This window comes from Carettochelys insculpta, chromosome 28 (genome assembly GCF_033958435.1).
Source record: "Carettochelys insculpta isolate YL-2023 chromosome 28, ASM3395843v1, whole genome shotgun sequence".
NCBI lineage: Eukaryota > Metazoa > Chordata > Testudines > Carettochelyidae > Carettochelys > Carettochelys insculpta.
In genome coordinates, this window is record NC_134164.1 from 12,919,149 (window position 1) to 12,940,625 (window position 21,477).

Here is a 21,477-nt window from a genome sequence, read left to right on the forward strand (position 1 = left end):
ATAGACTTGTGGGTGGGGCTGAAGACCTACACCCCAGGCCCTGGCAAGGGAGCCTAACCACTAGACCACCCTGTCACCAAGGGGAACCACTCACACACCTTAAGAACTCAGAGGCTACCCTACAAAGACTAGAAGAGTATGGCCTATGAGTCTGAAAAGTCAAGAGTGCATTCTTTCAGCCCTCTGTTGAGTATTTGAGACACATCATTGATGCTACTGGCCTTCATATGGCCTTGAAAAAGTTAAGGCTAATTTGGAGGCTCTACTCGCTCAAAATGTTAGTCAACTTCACTCATTTCTAGGGTTATTGAGCTATTCTGGAAAGTTTATCTCAAAGTTAGCCACGCAGCTAAAATCACTGCATGAGCTCTTTGGCCAGAATGGCTACATCTACACGTGCATGCTACATTGAAATAGCTTATTTCGATGTACCGACATCAAAATAGTCTATTTCGATGAATAACGTCTACACATCCTCCAGGGCTGGCAACGTCGACGTTCAACTTCGACGTTGGGCAACACCACATCAAAATAGGCGCTGCAAGGGAACGTCTACACGCCAAAGTAGCACACATCGAAATAAGGGTGCCAGGAACAGCTGCAGACAGGGTCACAGGGCGGACTCAACAGCAAGCCGCTCCCTTAAAGGGCCCCTCCCAGACACAGTTGCACTAAACAACACAAGATCCACAGAGCCGACAACTGGTTGCAGACCCTGTGCATGCAGCATGGATCCCCAGCTGCCGCAGCAGCAGCCAAAAGCCCTGGGCTAAGGGCTGCTGCACACGATGACCATAGAGCCCCGCAGGGGCTGGAGAGAGAGCGTCTCTCAACGCCTCAGCTGATGGCTGCCATGGCGGACCCCACTATTTCGATGTTGCGGGACGCAGATCGTCTACACGTGCCCTACTTCAACGTTCAACTTCGAAGTAGGGCACTATTCCCATCCCCTCATGGGGTTAGCGACTTCAACGTCTTGCCACCTAACGTCGATTTCAACTTCGAAATAGCGCCCAACACGTGTAGCCGTGACGGGCGCGATTTCGAAGTTGGCGCCGCTACTTCGAAGTAGCGTGCACGTGTAGACACGGCCAATAAGTCCTGGAAGAGAACTGAAGCCTGTTCTGTTGCATTTAACAAAGCTAAGTATGCATTTGCTAAACTTGGAGGTCTTGGCACATTTTGATCCTGTCCTCCTCACCAGCCTCACATGCTTCCAGTCCCAAGCCCATGGTCAGGCTTGCATCCATAACACCTTCAGGTACAAAAACACCAGCCATCTGTCATAATCCACCTAGAGAGTGGGGCCCCCCTCAACAGCTGTATTCCCAGTTAAGGCTAATTCTCAATTATGGAGTGAAATAACCCCCAGGGTTACCCAGGAATTGAGGCAGTCTACCCTCATACGCTAGTTTAGTGTTTGTTCTATTAAGGGAACATTCTTGTTAAGGGGGAGGAACATGTTACGCATTGGGTTGTTGTAGTGATAGATTTTGTGTATTGGGTTAGTGATAGATCTAATTGTTGTCACAGTAACTGAGTAGGTCACTAGAGGGTTGGGTTTCGTTGATTCTAGCTTGTTGTGTGGGATGGAATAAATGGAAAAGCAGTTCTTTGTGTTCAAGTGATTTATTTCAAAACTTGGTGACTCCAAACAATATAACACATTCAACCAGGCCATACTTTATCTTGCTGGCAAGAATACAATGGGAGACCACATCAAAAGCTTTGCTAAAGTCAAAGTGTATCACACCTACCACTTTCCCCATATTCACATAGCCAATTTCTACAAACGAAGCTCTGAACAAAGGCATGAATGACCCATCCAAGCTGTGGCGATGTTCCTGGGGAACTTTAAAGCCAGCAAACTCACCCGTGCTGCTACGAGCCTGATGGACTTTGAAGACTTTTTGGCTTATTTCTTTGTAGTACACCTATGAAGTAGTTGAGGGATTGGCTGGCAGCATGGCATTTTGAGTAAGATCCAAACCCAAACAGGCCTGGTAACATGGCTGACCCTTTGGGATCAGAAGAACATTTTGCATAGTGAGCAGAGGTTTTTCAAATAATTTTTTTTTCTGTCTGGGACCCAGGTGCTGTGAGCCAGAGAACTGGAGGGCAATAACGGGGGCTGGGTGATTCCTTTTTCAGCTTCTGATGACCAAAGGGGGGCTCCGAAGCAGAGTTTGTGACCTATTGGGAAGTGGAACTTCAGTATAACTCACCAGCGTCAAGAGTGTCCACTCTCCCTTTTGCAGCATGTCCTGACATTGGCGTTTCCAGTGAGGGTTGCCCCAAGCACCCCCAGGCACAACCAATGTGGGGAGGGGCTAGGTAGGGTGGGCAGAGGGGTTAAGGCTGCAGATGAAGCTGGGATGACAGGGGAGATGTGCAGGGTGATGTGTTAGTGAGAGGAGGGGCAGAAGCTGGCCTGAGGTACCTTGGTGTCATGGCTGCATTGTCTGTTTGTCTTTAGGTCTATAACCTACTCCCCAATACTCACCAGGGATACTCATTTGAAGGTCATCAGTCATGTTATTGTTCACGGTGGTATGGCGTTCTAATACCTCACTTTCATAGTGCACCACGTCAACTCGTGAGGAAGCTCAGACAGACCAACAGAAGGACTGTTCAGAGGACCAACACTGACCGCCTGCTTCGGGTAGGGTTACTCCTGGCTGTGCCTCACTCTCCTTTGTAGCGCGAAAGGACTAAACTGGCTCTGCTGTGCCCAGAGCTGTTGCCATCCGGTTATGATGTCCTCACAAATGGTCCAGCCTGTTCTAATGACTCCCCAGGGATACTCCTAGCAAATTCGGTCCTGGCCCACACCATCCCAGCCACCTTCAGACACAGCCTGGCCCTGAGACAAATTCCCCAGCATAGCCACAGAGCAGCAGCCCTCCCTCCCCTGCCTGGGCCACTTTCCTCAGTGCAGGGGGAGTTTGAGTTCCTGTAACTCTTTGAGAGTGAAATGTTGGGGGCAGGAATTTCCCTCAGGCTGAACTTCCTGAGGCGTTTCAGGAACCACAGCTCCGGAGTTGCTCTGAAAAGGAGAGGGGCAAATACTCAGTTTCCCCTGGTGACACGAAGCTCTCTCATTGAGAGGCTCCCTGCTTCATTTGACCCTGGCCTGGAAGGTCACCCTGGGTCAGAGAGGTGCCCTTTGCCTTCCCCATGACCTTCCACCCCCATTTGGCTGGGAAGCCCCTGGGAATGGCATTGCCCACATGCCTGGCAGAGGCTTGAATTTTGGCAGCGCGATTTGGTGAGGAATCGCTCTGCACTGAGCCCACTCCAACCCTGCCTATGTGCCAACTGGCCTGTGCACCCCTTCCCCACAGAATGGCTGAGCCTGCACAAGCCAGGGCCACCAGGGCTGGGCAGGATTTTCCATCAACTGCTCCTCCCAGGCAGCAGATGCTATGGAGATACCAGGTGTGGGAACGGAGCTCCCAGAGATGGTGCCATGGTGCTCCCAGGGCTCCCCGGACGTCCCTGGCAGCCTGGAGAGGGAGGAGGAGCCACCTGAGTGACGTGTGCAGAGGGGGGTGGGGACGGGAGGGGCAGGTGCAGGAACGGGGGGAGGGGAAAAGCAGAGGCACACATGGTGGATAGGGACAGGAGGAGCAGCCAGGGTTCTGCCGCACCAGAGGGAGGGATGGATGATATCCCCCCAAAGCCCTCTGGGGCTGGGAGTTGGGAGCCTGGGCTCAGTCCCACCTGGGGATAGCGTTGAGTGATGGCAGCCTCCCCAGGACATGGGATCTCAATCAGACAGCCACAGGGGAATGGGACGGGGCTTGGCCTGTGCCTGTCAACAGCCCAGTACGGTGGGCGTGCTGCCCATCGCCCAGTACCGTGCACACCACGGCATCTAGGGCTAGGCAGGGCCATGTCACTTCCCAGACGCGTGGCCTTCAGGTGGGCAAGGGTGCTGGTCTCTGGCACCACAGGAGCAGAAAGATGCTGCAGGTGGGATCTTGGGGGGCGCTGCCGACCACATGGTGCAGGAGCTGTGCATTGCTGTGGGGCGGCAGCTCGGCTCCCGTTCAGGCTGACTGCCTCTCACTGTTTGGAGGAGTGTCCTGAGTGCTGAAATCCACAGCCTGGCCTGACAAGTGCTCTGCTGGCGGCAGTGCAGGGTGGGGCTGGTGGGCCAGACGTGGAGGCATGTGAAGAGGGCCAAGATACAGCCCCCATAAGCATGTTAGCACACACACCGGTTCTCCTCATGCTGTATGCCCACTTGTGGGGCTCCCACTCTGGGACAAGCTGCTCTGAGTGGCTTAGTATTTCCTGCAGCTACTGCTCCATCCCACCGGCCCTGAGGGAACATTCAGAACCGGAGCTGGGGCAACCGGAACTGAGGCTCCAGAATGTGGGATGTGCCCAGGCAGCCGGACTGGGCTCTGAACAGGAAGGGGTTTTGCAGGCAGTCTGCTGTCCCAGTAACTGAGGGTTACGAGGGATGGGCTGTGGATCTCTGGGGAGCCCAGGGGCTGTGAGTTCAGGCTCAGCCCTGGCAGGTTTCAGAGGCTGTGAGTTGTGTTCATTGTGAGGAAATGAGCATTGGCTAAAAGGACGAGCTAAGCCCCCAGCACCCAGTTCGGAGAATCCAAGCTGGCTCCTTGGGACTGGGCTGGGCAGCCCAATCCTGTGAGGTTTATGTGCCATCTTCTCTGAGCTCAGGCGCAGCTCTGCCAGGTGGCTCCAGCAAGGCCCTCCCCCATCGCACCCACTGCAGTTACTGCAGGGAGCCCAGCCCCAGCTCCCACCATGTCACCCGCCAAGGCCCATTCCTGTCATTCCTTCTACCCCCGGCGCCACTGTGGGCAGAGCCAGATCCTGGGCTGGCTGGCACCTGCCAGAACTCTTCATGGCCTGATAGCCAGTGGTTCAGGACTTGCCTCAGTCTGGAAGGGCGGGGGGGGCCCTGGGCCACCTCCAGTCTGCCCTGAGCATCTGTGGGGGCATTTAACAGGCAGTCAGCAACACACCCCTGCAAGCTGCCTGTCCGAGCAGCACATGGAGGGCCAAAGAGGAGCAGGGATCTGCCAACATCCCCTGGTGGGTGGGTAGTGAAGGGAGGAGCAGAACCCTGGAATTCTGACTCCCAGCCCAGCCTCTGACCCACCCCACCTGTCATGGGGAACAACAGGGAGTCGTGGGATCCAGCCATGGTGTCAGTGGGATAACAGCCCGGCAGTGCAATGGATGAGGCTGGAATTGTCTCCTGGAGGCAGCCCCCTCGCTGGGGACTTTTAGCACTAAAGCCAAACCCTTGGGGAGAAGTGATGTAAGGAACAGCCCTGCCCCGGTCCTGGGGAACGAGGGGATGTAGAGACGAGATGACGGGGCTTTCCCATCTCTGTGCTCTGTGGCCCCATGCCTTGGTTTCTCCATATATAAAATACTAAACCTACCCCTGGCAAAGCCAGTTGCAGGGTTCTGGGCAGGGGCTGAGTCCCTGTGAATTCTGCTTTGGTGTTGCTCTGTTGCTCTGTGACCTTGGCCAGTAACAATGGGCCAGGTGCTGCCTTTGGCATTTCTGCATCTCCTGATGCTTTTTCCTCTCGTTTTTTCTCACCAGGATGCAGGTCTGACAATTCTCACCAACACCAATATCTGTGAACATCAGTTCTGGCATCCGCATGGTCACACGGAAGTCCTGCCTGATGGTGTGGTCCATGTATTTAGCGGCCTAGGTCAATGTACCAGGAGTTTCCTTCCCCTGTGTTCAGCAATTTCAAATGCCTCTGTGCTGCCAGAGGGGCAAAGGGTCCCTGAGGTTCAGGAACTGGGTTCTGATCCTGGTTCTGACACTGCTCTTGGCAGTTCCACTGTTCTCAATGGGGCGGAGATGGGTTTTCTCCATGGTTCTCAATGGGCCTCTCCAGGCCTCTGTGTCCCAGCTGCTCAGCCTGGCTAGTGATTTACCTGTCTGGCTAGTGGTTCCTGTGAGGGGCCCTGGGGGGCAATGGACCATTAATGTTGCTGGGGGGCAGAGGTGGAGCTGAGCTCAGGTCTCCCTGGCTACACCCATGTGCTGAGTTCACAGCTGTGTGCTGTGTCTAGGACACCCCAGCCAGGCCCGCCCCAGCCCCAGCCCCAGCCCCAGCCCCACCACTGGCTGCTCCCAATTCAGGTAAGATGTAGCCAGGGGTCCATTCTCAGAGCCCCGGTCTCCAAAAGTCCCCAGGCATCCAGACTTTGCAGGTGGAAACACACGTGAATCATTGTCTGGATTTGTCTCCCAACCAGCGCGGGGTTCCCTTAACCCCTTTGTGTCTTTACTAGACATCAGTATGGGACCATGTCATTATGACAGAGCAGAGACCCCTGAGGTCATGGCTGAGTCAGTGCTACAATCCTGCTCTAAGGAGGAGCCAGCGTCACGTGTGCCTGTCCCAGAGACATGGCTGTGGGACCTGGTGGCTGTGGGGTGAGTGAGGGGCTGCCACACAGTGTCCCTGCAGAGCTGCCTCCAGGCCACACCCTGGGAAGCAGCAGTTCCCAGGTGCAGGGCACTGGCTGTGTGTGGGGGGGCGGGGGACAGCTGCCTGCCTGGGGCTGGTTCTAGAGCCCGGCTGCCAGCAGAGAGGAACCCAGCATGGAAGCAGGGAATAACAATCCCAGGGCTGTGGGAGAGCGAGGCAGAGGGCTGGGAGTCTGCCCCCACCTCCAAAATCCTGCATCTCACCAGCAGAGCTGGGTTCACACCAGCCGCTTGCCCACCATTCCCCAATCACTTTGGGACTGGCGAGAGACTGTCATCCTGACCCCAGTGCCCTTTGTGGTGGTCTCAGTCTCACAAGGTGTCCAGAGCTCCAGCACTGACCACATGGGAGGAGTTTGTACCCTGGGTGGGCACAGAGGGTGGTACATGGGTTGCAGTTGGGAGGGTTGGGGGATAGAGGCTGGTTCCCAGGAGTAGGTGCAGCCTGGAAGACACATCTGGCCACAGAAGCAGCAAACACTGAGCTCAGCTCTTCCCCTCTGGTGTCTCAGATTGGCATGTTTCTGGACACCTGGCCCAGGTGCAGGATTAATTAGTGAAAATGAAACTGTTTGTAATATTGTATTAATTATGTGTATGATAAATAAAGATTACCTATAAACACAGGATTAGTCTTGAAAGTAAGGTATTCCTTTATACCCCCGGTATATGCATCCAGAATGTTACTGATTTATATTTGTAATTTATATTTGTAATTCAAGTTATGTTTTAACATGTACCATTGTAAATCAAAACCTGACTCCATATTGTAACCAAGGATCCACTTTGATAACATGCTCCGTTTTGTAAAGCTCTGTTGAAACTAGAACTTTATCTACTCGTATTAAATGTGTGAACAGGGCACGTGTGGTGGGATTGATCATCAGCACCAGCCTGTCCTGATGATCGAAAAACCTTATGCAGATAAAATACACAGAATCTTTTCAGGGGACAAGGCAGTATGCCACATTGATTATAATAATACAAATTTGATTGATAACCAATATCTAACACCTAATATCTATATGCACGTGTGTGCGCACACACACCCACACACCCAAGGTTCTGCAGCTGCTGTATGGCTAGCAGTCCTGAACATAGCTCGGGTTCGTGGCTTGAGTTTGCAGCTTAAGTTGGCAGCTCATGGCCAGGGAAGCTGGGCACGAGGAAGAGCTCGGTCTCTGTCAGGTGCACCCCGATGCTCTTCACTGGTGTAAGCAGAACGTTACCCAAAGGTCTTCCCATCTCACCCTTTCTTTTTATACGTTTCAGGTTAGATGTAAGCCTCTGGGTCCTACTGCGTCATGCTGCCTCAGTGTTCAGACATGACTTTTATCTTGTCCTTAATGAGACTTTGTTCTTTTCTCCTCAGGATGGATCTTTTTCTCTCCTTCATGGTGTTATCTGCACTCGTCAGCTACTGAGGAAGAACTGGTGTTTGATCATCAGGACAGGCTGGTGCTGAGGATCAATCCCACCCCACATACCCCGTTCACACATGTTATCCAATCAGATAAAGTTCCAGTTTCAACAGAGCTTTACAAAATAGAGCTTGTTATCAAAATGGATCCTTGGTCACAAAATGGAGTTAGGTTTTGGTTTACAAGGTACATGTTACAACATAATTTGAATTACAAATATAAATTAAATATATAAATCAATAACATTGTGGATGCATATAACTAGATTTTATAGGAATACTTTACTTTTGATACAAATCCTGTATTTATAGGTAATCTTATTTATCATGTAGGGAATGTGGCAGCAGGAACGCAAGGTTACTGAGGCTGGAAGGAATGTGTCTCCCCAGAGATCATTTGCATGAGAATGCAAAGGTGTGAATGTGTGATACCTTTCAGGCAAAGCCTAATGGGTAGCAAGTAAGCCATGAGAGTTGGTCTATTGTAAACATGTTGTTGTAGAATCACAATTTAAGCTGACACTCAGTGTGGGAGCTGTGAGATCTCACCAATGCTCTGGGTTGTTGTGTGGGACAGGGCAGTCGCCTTAGCTGTGTAAGACATTGGTTACACAGGGCTCCCTGGTTTAAAGCATCATGGGGTAGTAGTATGGTTATAGTTATATTAATTATTAATTATTATTATTATTATTATTATTATTATTATTAAAATTAAAATTAAACAAGCATATTGAGTGCCTGAGCCTGGCTTCACTAGCTCTCCCCACTTGTTGAAAAATAAAGATAGATACAAGGGTGCTTGTGAAATCCCCCTGGAGATAAAGAGCTGAAATCACAAAGTGGTAGCTCAGGCCATGCAGAGTAGAAATCACAGGGTTCTGCCTCAGGGTGATCCCTAGCAGTGTGACTAGTAAGGGAGCAACAAGGGTGACTGACAGGCAGCTGATAGGAGGAGCAATGGATGATGGCAATGGGCCAGTAGGAGAAGCAGCTGGTGGCCAGCAGGTGGCAGCAAGTGGCTGCTGCAGACAAGTGGACAGCTGGTACTGTCCTGGGGATGTATCTGGGTTCGGGACTGCACAGGGGGGGAGCTGCACCCTGTAATTGTTTGTGGGGTAAAGGGCCAAGAGCCCCAGCAAGAGACTGGGTTCTACTGCATATGGGGCTGGTATCTTGGTAAAGGGGTTTGTCTCTTCTTTGCTTAGATATACTGCATCTGTCACTGTAACCTTGGGGTAGGTTATGGTCATTAAACAACTGTTTGTCTCAGACTCTGTGCTTGCAAGGGGGGGAGAACCACCTTACAGGCACCCAGCATGTGGGGTGAAATTGTCCCAGGCCACCGGGTGGGGGCTCGAGCCGGTTGGTTGTATCCTTGACAGGAAACCCCCCAGGAGTTGAACCCAGGCATCTGGCATTAATAGAAAGGTTACATAAGTGGCGGCTCATCTGGGATATCTTTTGCTGGGCAGTACCCCTCGCAAGCACACACACACACACATATATATATACCATTGGAAGAAGCAGTTCTGTTGTTGCAGGATAACTTAAGAGTTTATACCATGGCTGGCCGTATGCTAGAAGACTGGTGTGAGGAGTTGAGTATTGATCCTAGGAATTGTCTGTTAGTTTTAGGGATGCCTGAGGGTATGGAAGATGGCCCAAGTGAGGCCCTTCTAACAAAAGCCATTGATTCTCTAATGAGGTGTCACATTCGGGGGGGGGGCAGACCTCAAGTAGAGGACAAAGCCTTCGTGGTGCTATGTGAACTTCCAGTGTCTGTGGACTCTTTGCAGATCCCAAGTGAGATAAAGACTCCCACTGGCACATTGAAAGTTGTGATCGTCAAGGCCTTTGCAACAGGCCCTGGCTAACATGCTGGGTTTGAGGAGAAGATGACAGCCTTCTTGGCACAGGAAGGAAAGACTGTGGCAGATGTGTCGAGTCTACTGAGTGCTGATCCATCGGCCTCTGGCCCTTCTACAGATGTATGGGCCAAAGCTTGGGGGACAAGCATTGGAGAAGGTCCTGTGACCTCATCATGAGTCTAGTTCATACCGTAAGTTATGCTTATTTTCTGGAGGTGCGGTCTCAATACCAGGGGAAGAAGCGTTTGAACCCTGATTAGAACATGCCACTGAAATGCTCCGAGAGTGGGCAGTACCTGAAGCCGAGAAGAGAAGGCGACTGATAGAGAGTCTCCGGGGTCCCGCGCTGGATGTCATTCTCACGGTGAAGCTGGGTGATCCGGAGGCTAGTGCAAATGACTGCTTAGAAGCTCTCAATCATGCTTTTGGGAGGGCTGAAGATTCGGAGGAAGCTTATTGCAAGTTCCTGAATACCAGACAACAGAGGGGTGAAAAGCTGTCAACCTATGTTCAGAGGTTGGAGACACTACTACAGAGAGTTGTCTTGCATGGAGCCATCACAGTGGAGCAAATGGCTCGAACTCGAGTGTCCCAAATTGTGAGGGGAGCGCAATACCAGCACCCAATCCTATTCCACCTTTGGTTAAGAGAACGACTGGTGGCCACACCCAGCTATTTGCGTTTGATTAAAGAGAGCCGAGAAGAGGAAGAAAGGCAGGCCACTAGGGAGAGTGGGGGGTGCTCAACCATCTGAACATGGCGATACAGCCCTCTCGCGACCCCCGCCCCCTAAAACATTGATGGTGAACAGTGGAGAGGAGCTCGCCCAGAAGGTGCAAGACCTGATGGTGCAGGTGGACGAACGGAGGGGTGCTGTAGGTTCAGCCCGGGCACCAGGAAGTGGTGAACAGCTAGCAGCAGTGGTCCATAAGACTGGGCTCAGGACCACTACTTCTACAGGTCAGCCAAGTATAGGATCCTTCTTCTGCTACAAATGTGGTCAGGAAGGACACACTGCAGCAAGATATCGAAATAGAGAAAATCCAACACTGGTGTACCAAAAGCTGAGGGTCACCTGGGAAAAGTCAGGAAATGGCTACAGGGTTTGTGGAAAGGAGCCACCCACACCCTCGGGAAGCGAGGGCTCCCCTAGAAGAGACAAACCCCTTTACCAAGATACTATCCCCATATGCGGTAGAACCAAGTCTCTTGCTGGGGCTCTTGGCCCTTTACCCCACACACAGTTACCGGGTGCACCTCCCCTAGCGCAGTCTCAAACGTAGAGCCCACAGATACATCGCCAGGGCAGTACCAGCTGTCTACTTGTCTGCAGCCTCCCCTTGCTGCCACCTGCTGGCCACCAGCTGCTCCTCCTACCAGCCACCCACCATAATCCACCACTCCTCCTCCCAGCCACACACCAGTCACCATCATTGCTCCCTTACCAGTCGCACTGCTAGGAATTGCCCTGAGACAGAGCCCTCTGATTTCAGTTCTGCATGGCCTGAGCTGCCACTCTGTGATTTCATCTTTTTATCTCCAGTAAGGTTTCATGAGTACCCTACCATCCAGCTCTATTTTTCAACAGATTGGGAAGACTAGTCAAACCAGCTTTACATCTAAATAACCAAGACATAGGCAGCAGACAGGCATTCAATAAGCTAGCTTAACCACTACCTAATCCTTGTCCTTTACAATGCTTTAAATCAGGGAGCCCTGTGCAATCAATGTCTTATGAAGCTATGGTGACTGCCCTGTCCCCCACAACAACCCAGAGCGTTGGTGAGATCTCACAACTCCCACACTGAGTGTCAGCTTAAATTGTGATTCTACAACTACATGTTTACAATAGACCAAATCTCATGGCTTACTTGCTACCCATTAGGCTTCGCCTGAAAGGTATCACTCATGCACACCTTTGCATTCTCATGCAGATGACCTCTGGGAGACACACTCCTCCCAGCCTCAGTAACCTTGCGTTTCTGCTGCCACATTCCCTACAATCATACAAAGAATTAATACAATATTACAAAGTATTTCATTTTTACTAATTAACCCTACACAGGGCCCCAGCCCACAAGAAGCCTGGGCCTGGCGGGCTGTGCTGGCTGTGCATGCTGGTGCTTCCTTTGAGGTGGCCGTGCATCTAACACTCCTTTTGTGTCCCTCCCGGCCCAGTGACGTGGGCTCCAAGGACATCCCAGTCTCAGTGCCCAATACCATCACGGAGTGGACAGCTGGGATGTTCTGCACAGCGGAGCTGGGTTTTGGGCTCTCCCCCACAGCCACCTTCACAGCCTTCAAACCCTTCCACGTGGAGCTGGTGTTGCCGTCCTCTGTGAGCCAGGGAGAGACCTTCACCCTAACAGCCACCGTCTTCAACTCCCTGCAGCAGTGCATCAAGGTGAGCGTTGCCTGGGGCTGACCTGTGGGAACTGCTGGGGCTGTGACCTTGGGCTGGGGGCTGCAAAGGGGCATGGGCCAGCAGGTATCATCATCAATCACTGGCTGTGACCCAGACACCCCGCACTGACCCTGTGGTCGGCACACTGCAGTGAGCAGGGCCTGAGCCTGAGAGGGGTCACCTCTCAGCCTGGAGCTGGGGCGGGTGAGCGCAGCCCCATGGCCCTAAGGGGCTCTCGTATTGGGCCCCACAGGTACGGGTGACACTGGCGGAGTCTGCGCAGTTCCAGGTGCAGGCAGGTGAGGACGGCGCCTACACCAGCTGCCTCTGTGCAGACGAAGAGAAAAGTTTCCGGTGGGAGGTGACAGCGAGCAGCCTGGGTAAGGGGCGCTGGGGTCTCAGTGCCTGAGGGAAGGGGCAGGGAAACCAAAGGGGGAGCCGCACAGTGTGGGGGGCAGAGAACGGCTGCTGGGCCTTCGCCCCAGGGAGTCAGGAACCTCCTCATGAGGAGCTGCCTCAGGCACTATGTGGTTTCCTGTTTTATTAACACCTGGCGCCTGAATTCACATAATGTGGTTGCAGAGCCCACTGCAGGGAGGCAAATATAAAACTTTCATTGTCCTTTTTGTTACAATAAAACATATATTTATGGTAATGTTATGGGGCATCTTAAACTTGGATAGCTTCCAGAGGGCCTCAGCTTGTCTTACTATGGTCCTGAGGGCAGGTGCTGTCAGGAATAAATCAATGGGAACACAGCCATTGCCTCCAACAGACGAGGAGTACAAGTGCTCAGTGCCGTACCCAGCCCACCAGTGCCTCAGACTGCAGCACACCCAGAACAAGCTGTAGTCCTAGAACATCATTATCAACAACAACCCTGGGCACAGAGCCCATTGGTGTCTGATGCGTCCTTCACTATTTCCTTCCATATTTCCCTGTCCAGTGCAGAGTGGCTTAGTTTCTGCAGAGTAGCTCCACACCAACCTACTATATGATCTCCCCACTTTCTCTGGAGTTTGCCTCTCCTATTCGAACCGTCCATTATGCCGAATACCATGGTCTTGATTTTTCATTCATCATTCATTCTGCAGATATGCCCTAATAGCTGTAACATCTGTTCTGCAGTAGGTTCTCTTTCAGCTGTACCTTCCTATATAATTCCTCATTGGTGACCTTCTTCATCCATCCTATTCTCAGGAAGCTTCTATAATGATTCCTCTCAAATGCCAATGTCCTTCTCTTCAAATCCTTCATTATCACCCATGTCTTCCATCCGTACAACATGCTGCTGAATACATATGTTTTCAAGACACTCAGCTTTGTTCCTAAGTTAATTTCTTTGGTTTTCCAGATTTTATCCATCACCTTCAAACACGCTCTTGCTGTCGCTCCTCTAGTCATCATTTCCTACTTTGCAGTCTAGATCATATGTCATGTTGCTCCCCAGATACATGAACTTTTCTACGTTCTCTAGTTCAATCCCATCTACTGATCTTCCTTCCTATTTCCTTATCGCCAAATACCATTGTTCTCAGTTTATCGATGTTCATAATCAGTCCGTAATGCTTCACTTTCCCTTTTAGCACCTGTACTGTTTCTTGCTAGCTTCCCCTCATCTTCTTCAATAGAATCATATCATAGAATCATAGAAAGCTAGGACTGGAAGGGACCTTGAGAGGTCATCAAATCCAGCCCACTGCCCTTATGGCAGGACCAAGTACTGTCTAGACCATTCCTGATAGACATTTATCTAACCTGTTCTTAAATATCTCCAGAGACGGAGATTCCACAACCTCCCCAGGCAATTTATTCCACTGTTTGACCACCTGACAGTTAGGAACTTTTTCCTAATGTCCAACCTAAACCTCCCTTGCGGCAGTTTAGGCCCATTGCTTCTTGTTCTATCCTCAGAGGCCAAGAGGAACAAGTTTCCTCCCTCCTCCTCATGACACCATTTTAGATACCTGAAAACCACTATCATGTCCCCCCTTAACCTTCTTTTTTCCAAACTAAACAAGCCCAGTTCTTTCAGCCTTTCTTCATAGGTCATGTTCTCTAGACCTTTGATCATTCTTGTCACTCTTTTCTGGACCCTTTCCAGTTTCTCCACATCTTTCTTGAAATGCAGGGCCCACAACTGGACACAATACTCCAACTGAGGCCTAACCAGCGCAGAGTAGAACGGAAGAATGACTTCTCGTGTCTTGTTCACAACACACTTGTTAATACATCCCAGAATCATGTTTGCTTTTTTTGCAACAGCATCACACTGTTGATTCATATTTAACTTGTCCACTATAACCCCTAGATCCCTTTCTGCTGTACTCCTTCCTAGACAGTCACTTCCCATTCTGTATGTGTGAAACTGATTGCTCCTTCCTAAATGGAGCACTTTGCATTTGTCTTTATTAAACTTCATCCTGTTTACCTCAGACCATTTCAAAAATGTGTATAGATCATTTTGAATTATGACCCTATCCTCCAAAGCAGTTGCAACCCCTCCTAGCTTGGTACCATCTGCAAAATTAATAAGCATACTTTCTACGCCAATATCTAAATTGTTGATGAAGATATTGAAGAGAACCAGTTCCAATACAGACCCCTGCGGAACCCCACTTGTTATACCTTTCCAGCAGGATTGAGAACCATTAATAACTATTCTCTAAGTACGGTTATCCAGCCAGTTTTGCACCCACCTTATACTAGCCCCATCTAAGTTGTATTTGCCTGGTTTATTGACATAAATATCATGCGAGATCATATCAAATGCCTTACTAAAGTCTAGGTATACCACATCTACCACTTCTTCCTTATCCACAAAGTTTGTTATCCTATCAAAGAAAGCTATCAGATTTGTTTCACATGATTTGTTCTTTGCAAGTCCATGCTGGCTGTTCCCTATCGGCTTATCACCTTCCAAGTGTTTGCAGATGATTTCCTTAATTACTTGTTCCATTATCTTTCCTGGCACAGAAGTTAAACTGACTGGTCTGTTGTTTCCTGCATTGTTCTTATTCCCCTTTTTATAAATGGGCACTATATTTGCCTTTTTTCAGTCTTCTGGAATCTCTCCTATCTCCCATGATTTTCCAAAGATGGTAGCTAATGGCTCAGATACCTCCTCTATCAGCTCCTTGAGTATTCTAGGATACATTTCAGCAGGTCCTGGTGACTTGCAGACAGCTACCTTTTCAAAGTGATTTTTAATTTGTTCTTTTTTTATTTTATCTTCTAAACCTACTCCTTTTCCACTAGCATTCACTATGTTGGGCATTCCTTCATCAGACTTCTCAGTGAAGACCCAAACAAAGAAGTCATTAAGCATCTCTGCCATTTCCAAGTTTCCCGTTACTGTTTCTCCCTCCTCACTGAGCAATGGGCCTACCCTATCCTTGGTCCTCCTCTTGCTTTTAATGTATTTATAAAAAGTCTTCTTGTTTCCCTTTATGCCTGTAGCTAGTTTGAGCCTTTCTAATCTTGCCCCTGCATTCCTGTGTTGTTTCCCAATATTCATCCTTTGTAATTTGTCCTAGTTCCCATTTTTTATATGATTCCTTTTTTATTTTGAGATCATGCAAGATCTCCTGGTTAAGCCAAGCCGGTCTTTTGCCATATTTTCTACCTTTCCTACGCAGCGGAATAGCTTGCTTTTGGGCCCTTAATAATGTCCCTTTGGAAAACTGCCAACTCTCCTCTGTTGCTTTTCCCCTCAGTCATGCTTTCCGCAGGACCCCATCTACCAGCTCTCTGAGTTTACCAAAATCCGCCTTCCTGAAATCCATTGTGTCTGTTTTGCTGTTCTCCCTTCTACCCTTCCTTAAAATTGTGAACTCTGTGATTTCATGATCACTTTCACCCAAGCTGCCTTCCACTTACAGATTCTCAATCAGTTCCTCCCTATTTCTTAAAATCAAATCTAGGACAGATTCCCCCCCGCTAGGGTTTGCAACCTTCTGAAATAAGTTGTCTCCAATGCAGTCCAAGAACTGATTGACTAGTCTGTGTGTCGCTGTGTTAGTTTCCTAACATATATCTGGATAGTTCAATTCCCCCATCATCACCAAATCCTGGGCCCTGAATGATTTTGTTAGTTGTTTAAAAAAAGCCTCATCCACCTCTTCCAGCTGGGTAGGTGGCCTGTAGTAGACTCCTAGCAGGACATCACCCTTGGTTTTTACCCCTTTTAGCTTAACCCAGAGACTCTCAGCACATCTGTTCCCTATGTCCATCTCCACCCCACTCCAAGTGTGTACATTTTTAATATATAAAGCAACACCTCTTCCCTTTTTCCGCTGTTTATCCTTCCTGAGCAAGCTGTACCCTTCCATACCGACATTCAAATTGTGTATTTTTCCACTAAATTTCTGTGCTGCCAACAATGTCAGTTGTATTTATTTACCACTTCCAGTTCTTCCTGCTTATTATCCATACTTCTTGCGTTTGCATATAGGCATCTGTGATATTGATTTGATCTTGCCTCCCAGTTTTGCCCTGACCCTCCTTTTTCTCTGCCATTATAGCCCATGCTCCCTCCCATGTCTGACCCATCTCCCAGGCCTCCATCTTCTCTACTCACCCCTTGACTTTGCTCCCCTGTCCCCATCAAACGTAGTTTAAAGCCCTCCGCGATAGGTTAGCCAGTCTGTGTCCAAATAGGGTCTTCCCTCTCCTCAAAAGGTGAACGCCATCTCTGCCTAGCAGTCCTTCCTGGAATAGCATCCCATGGTCGAGGAAGCCAAAGCCCTCCTGGTGACACCATTTACGCAGCCAGGTATTCACCTCTAGCTTGCAGGGTATGAGAGATCAGTGCTGTCAAGTCAGAGCCTCGTTGCACAACCTTTTACAAAGACAAATGGGTACTATGTACATGCCACAAGTTCTTCCCGGAAGTGCCGACCTCATTCCATTGTAATGAACCAGTCTACCTACCAGTATTCTTCCCCAAACCACATGCCAGTGATGAGCACAGGTCCCTGCATACCTTGGACATTCAGCGAACACTGGCCTTTTACCTGCAAGGAACACAAGATTGCCATAGGACAACTCAACTGTTCGTCTCCACGGCTGACAAGTCCCATGACGCCCATTTCCAAACAGAGACTCCCTACATGTTTTTCCGGCTGCATAAGACTTGCCTTCACTAATGTGGATAAACAGCCTCCTGCTAATCTTGGGCACATTCCATGCAGGCCAGGGCTGCATCTACTGCCTTTCTCCAGGTCATATCCACAGAAGACATATGCAGAGCGGCAACGTGGGCCTCTGCACATATTTTTACACATCACTGTGTCATACAATCCTACTCTGACTCTCCAACCAAGTTCGGCCACTCCATACTATTGTCGGCCAATGCACAAAATCCAAAGGTCCCATCTCAGAACCTCGGAACTGCTTTATAGTCATCTAAGATGGAGCGCCCACGGGGACCCTCAAAGAAGAAGGAGAAGTTACTCACCCTGTGCAGAAACTGGAGTTCTTCAAGATGGTTGTCCCCATGGGTGCTCCACCACCCACTCACCCACCTCCCCCTGCTTCGGATTTCTACCTAGGCATCCAGATCAGAGAAGAACAGAGGCGATAGCTGCCCGTGCAGGAGCAGTAGCTGTAACAGGAGTCACAAGCCTGTGCTCTGCCCATGTGAGCAGATGGCTGAGGGGCACAGCTATGAAAATCTTCAGCCCACAGGCACAGCAGTGCTGACACACCTAAGGTGGAGCACCCATGAGGACAACCATCTCAAGGAACTCCAGTTACTGCACAGGGTAAGTAACCACTCCCTCTTGCACTCCAGTGCACTCCCTTTCATGTGTATTGTCACCAGTATGGATCTTGTCCATTCCTTAGGCACCTTCCCTTCTTTCCATGCTATATTACATAGTCAGTGTGTTTCCTGAATCATACTTTCTCCACCATATTTGATCCTCTCTCCCATGATTTTGTCATTTCCAGGGCTCTTGTTGTTCTGTCACTGCTCTTTCTACCTCCTCCTTTGGAATATCAGCCTCGGTGTCAATGTCCAGTGAAGATCTCTCTTTCAGTTCTTCGATCCGTCCCTCTGAGACAGTCAGGTCCAACTGTGCTTTGTACAGATCAGTGCAATATCTCATTCTTTGCTGCACAACCTTCTCCTTGTTCATGAGCACTTCATCATTCTCGTCTTTGATCTCCATCTGCCACTTCCTATTAATGTTCCTGATCATCTTATACACCTCCCTGGTCTTACATTCACCGTAATACCTCTCTATATCTTCACACTGCTTCTCTAACCATTTTGCTTTATTCTTTCTGGCCACTTTCCTTACCTTGTTGCATTTCACTCTGTTGTTGTTCTGCCCTCTGAGAAACATCCCTTCTGATCTTCAACGCTCTCCTCTCTTGAATCAACTTCAGCGTCTCCTGCGTAATCCACTTACTGATCTGCTCTTCTTCTGGAACAGTTTGCTCAATTGTCTCTTCTATCACTGCAGCTATCCCTTTGACTCTCTTGTCTAGGTCTTTCTCTGTGCCTGCATTCCTAATCTTCTCTCTGAGTGCTGCTCTTAGAACATCCCAAACATTTACCTACATTCTGTGCCAGTGTTGAGTCATTAAGAGCAGGTTTGCAGTGGCAGTTGCTCACCCACTGGGGAGAAAAAGGGATCTGGAAAAATATCTCTTAAGATGGCTTCAGAGAACTGCCCCAAAGTGCACTATACAAGCTCGTCTTCGCTGAGTAAGTCTTGCAAAACACACAGGGAACTATCCATGACTAACACATCATGTCTCCAAACTCTCCATGCACTGCGGAGCAGCAAACCTTCCAGCAATCACTGCCAGAGTAACACTGAGAGCGCAGAGGCGTCTACACGGAACGTTTTTCTGCCACTTATGTTTTGACTCTCGGCTGTTGAGTTTTTCTCTTCTCTCCTCCCATTCTGAGGAGCAAAAGCTGCCGGCTATTTTACCCTTACCTCTAATGCCTGCTTTCAAAGTAACCTGTTATGTGGGGTTCTGTGTTATTAACACCTAGTGCCTGAGTGCATATAAATAGCTGTAATTAGCTTGATCCTACTTTGGGGCACACACACCCCTCAGATCCAGGGTAACAGGGGCAGAGGGAGAAGGCACATTAGAGGCTCTGTACTGGGAAAAAGGAGGGGGCAGGAAAGAGTCACTCATGGTTTGGTGCCATGGGAGAGGGGACAGGAAGAGCCAGAGGGGCGCTGGTGCTGTCTGATGGAGGCTTTTTCCGCCTGGCTCCACAGGGGAGGTGAACTTCACTGTCAGCGCCGAGGCTCTGCGCACCCAGGAGCTGTGCGGTGGTGAGCTGGCTGTGGTGCCAGCCCAGGGGCTCGTGGACACCGTGGTCAAACCCCTGCTGGTCCAGGTCAGTGTGTGCTGGTCCCTGGACACAGTGGAGGGAGGTGGAGTGGCCATGGGTCGAGTGTGCACTTGGGATTGTCCTTTGTGCTGCCTCCAACCTGGCCTGCCCCACACCTGCCCTGGCTGGGCCACTGGCTGAGCTAGCTGGCCCGTCAGCTGTGAAGTTTGCAGTCCCTTCTCCTGACCCTCTCTGCTGCTCCCTGCCAAAAGCCAGTGCTGGGAGGGGAATCCTGGAGAAGTTGCACAGCTCCCTGCTCTGCCAGGAAGGCAGGAGCCCAGTGCCTGAGTGGGGTCCGGGGGGGGGCAGTAACAGGGGGAGGCACCTGAGCTGTCTTATGGCCGATTACTGCAAGCCAGGTGAGTCCCGCCCCAGCACAGCTGCACCTGGGCTGCCTGTGGCTGCAGAGGGTGTGGCCTGTCCTGGCTCCGCCCCCATGACCGTCACTGCCATGGGCTCCATGGCACACTGAGTGCTGGGCTAGCACGTGACACCATTGCAACCTGCCCTGACCCCGGTGACTCAGGGCCGATCCTTGACCCCTGCTTGGCCCTCAGCTCAGCACTTGGCCAGGTACTGACAGCGACCAGCCATGGGCTGCGGGGTCCAGCTCCAGACAGCAGCCGACGGCGTGTGCCTGGGCTCGATCCGGGGCCGGCTCACCGGGGCGCATCCGTCTTGTTGCAGGTGAACACACAGTGACCGAGTACAGCGCCCCCTGCAGCTCAGACAGAGGTGATGCACCCGCCCCCCAGCAGCTGGAGTCCTGGGCCCCCCTCTCGACCGGGCATTGTTGGTGGAACGGCTCCGCTGCTCCCGTACCGCCCGCCCCAGAGGCGGCGAAGCCCTGGCTCACCCCCACGAAACAGCCGCTCACTAGCTTGGCCCGGAAGTCGTGAGACGGTTAAGATGGCTCGCCTGTGCATTTGCTGGGCTGTTGTGTGCTCTGTGCGTCGCTGATGAGCTGCCCCCTCCCGCAGCGCAGGCGTGTGGCTCGGTGCTGCCAGCGTTCCCAGACCGGTGATTTCAGCCCTGCTGCAGGAGCTGTCACTGCCCCAGGCAATCCCTTGCCCAGTTACCACCTCAGCGCCCTCCCTCCAGCCCCCCCTCTGCTCCTCCCATAGTGCCTGGTCTCTTCATTCTCCTCTGTCCCCTCCAGGCCCAGTGCCGCTGGGAAGCGGGAGGGGGAGCAGGCGCAGAGGCTCTCTCAGGTCTCCGTTGCTCCCGGGGAGGCGGGACAGGGAGGGAGGGTGCCCTGAGCTGCTCTCTGTTTGCTTCCCACCCTCCTGCAAGAACAGCTTTCACGCTGGTGGGCAGGTGGGGTGCGGGGCAGAACTCTATCTCCTCCTGCAGCAGCTGTGATTGGTTGCTCCTCCCATGGGGTGGAGCAGGCAGCCAATCAGGACTTTCCCCCAGGGCAGACCTGCACACCATCTTTTGCCATCCCCAGAGGGGCTGGAGCCCCTGACAGCTTCCCTGGTGTGTCTGTGGCCCCCGAGGGATGGGCAGAGGGGGATGGGCCACGTGGGGCAGCGCCGACAGGAGCATGGAAACACCGTGGAGCTGGGGGCGAGGGCAAGGCAGCGCACTTGGCTCAGAGGGGCTCTGGGCTACACACTGACCTCTGGGACCTTGCAGTGGGGAGCTGCCTCAAGGCCCAGGCCAGTCCCCGGTCCCCATGCTGCCCTGGGAGCCGTCAGCCTCTTCCACCTCATCGGTTCCCCATCTGGACCCTGACCCACAACCTGTCTGCTGGGTAATCGATAGTCACCATCCCAACCCTTACAGCCTGGGGGCTGAAGGGAATTAGTTTCCTGTGGATGGATCTTGGGGGGAAGTGTCAGGGCAATTTGTCTCAGGGCAGAGTGTGTGTGTGTGTGTGTGTGTGTGTGTGTATGTGTGTGTGAGAGAGAGAAAGAGAGA

At 51.1% G+C, this 21,477-nt stretch overlaps 1 protein-coding gene across 1 annotated transcript in view; it reads left to right on the forward strand.

Annotated features, from left to right (window-relative positions):
• The window catches only part of LOC142002535 (alpha-2-macroglobulin-like protein 1), a 65,264-nt gene extending 45,008 nt beyond the window's left edge, over positions 1–20,256 (forward strand). Inside the window, exons 16-22 of the mRNA XM_074978712.1 lie at positions 2,477–2,493; positions 2,988–3,082; positions 6,301–6,445; positions 11,966–12,191; positions 12,445–12,571; positions 19,439–19,560; positions 20,242–20,256. Coding sequence (XP_074834813.1) covers positions 2,477–2,493; positions 2,988–3,082; positions 6,301–6,445; positions 11,966–12,191; positions 12,445–12,571; positions 19,439–19,560; positions 20,242–20,256 — 747 coding nt within the window. The remainder of the gene's footprint in view (positions 1–2,476; positions 2,494–2,987; positions 3,083–6,300; positions 6,446–11,965; positions 12,192–12,444; positions 12,572–19,438; positions 19,561–20,241) is intronic.
• The last annotated feature ends 1,221 nt before the right edge of the window (positions 20,257–21,477 follow it).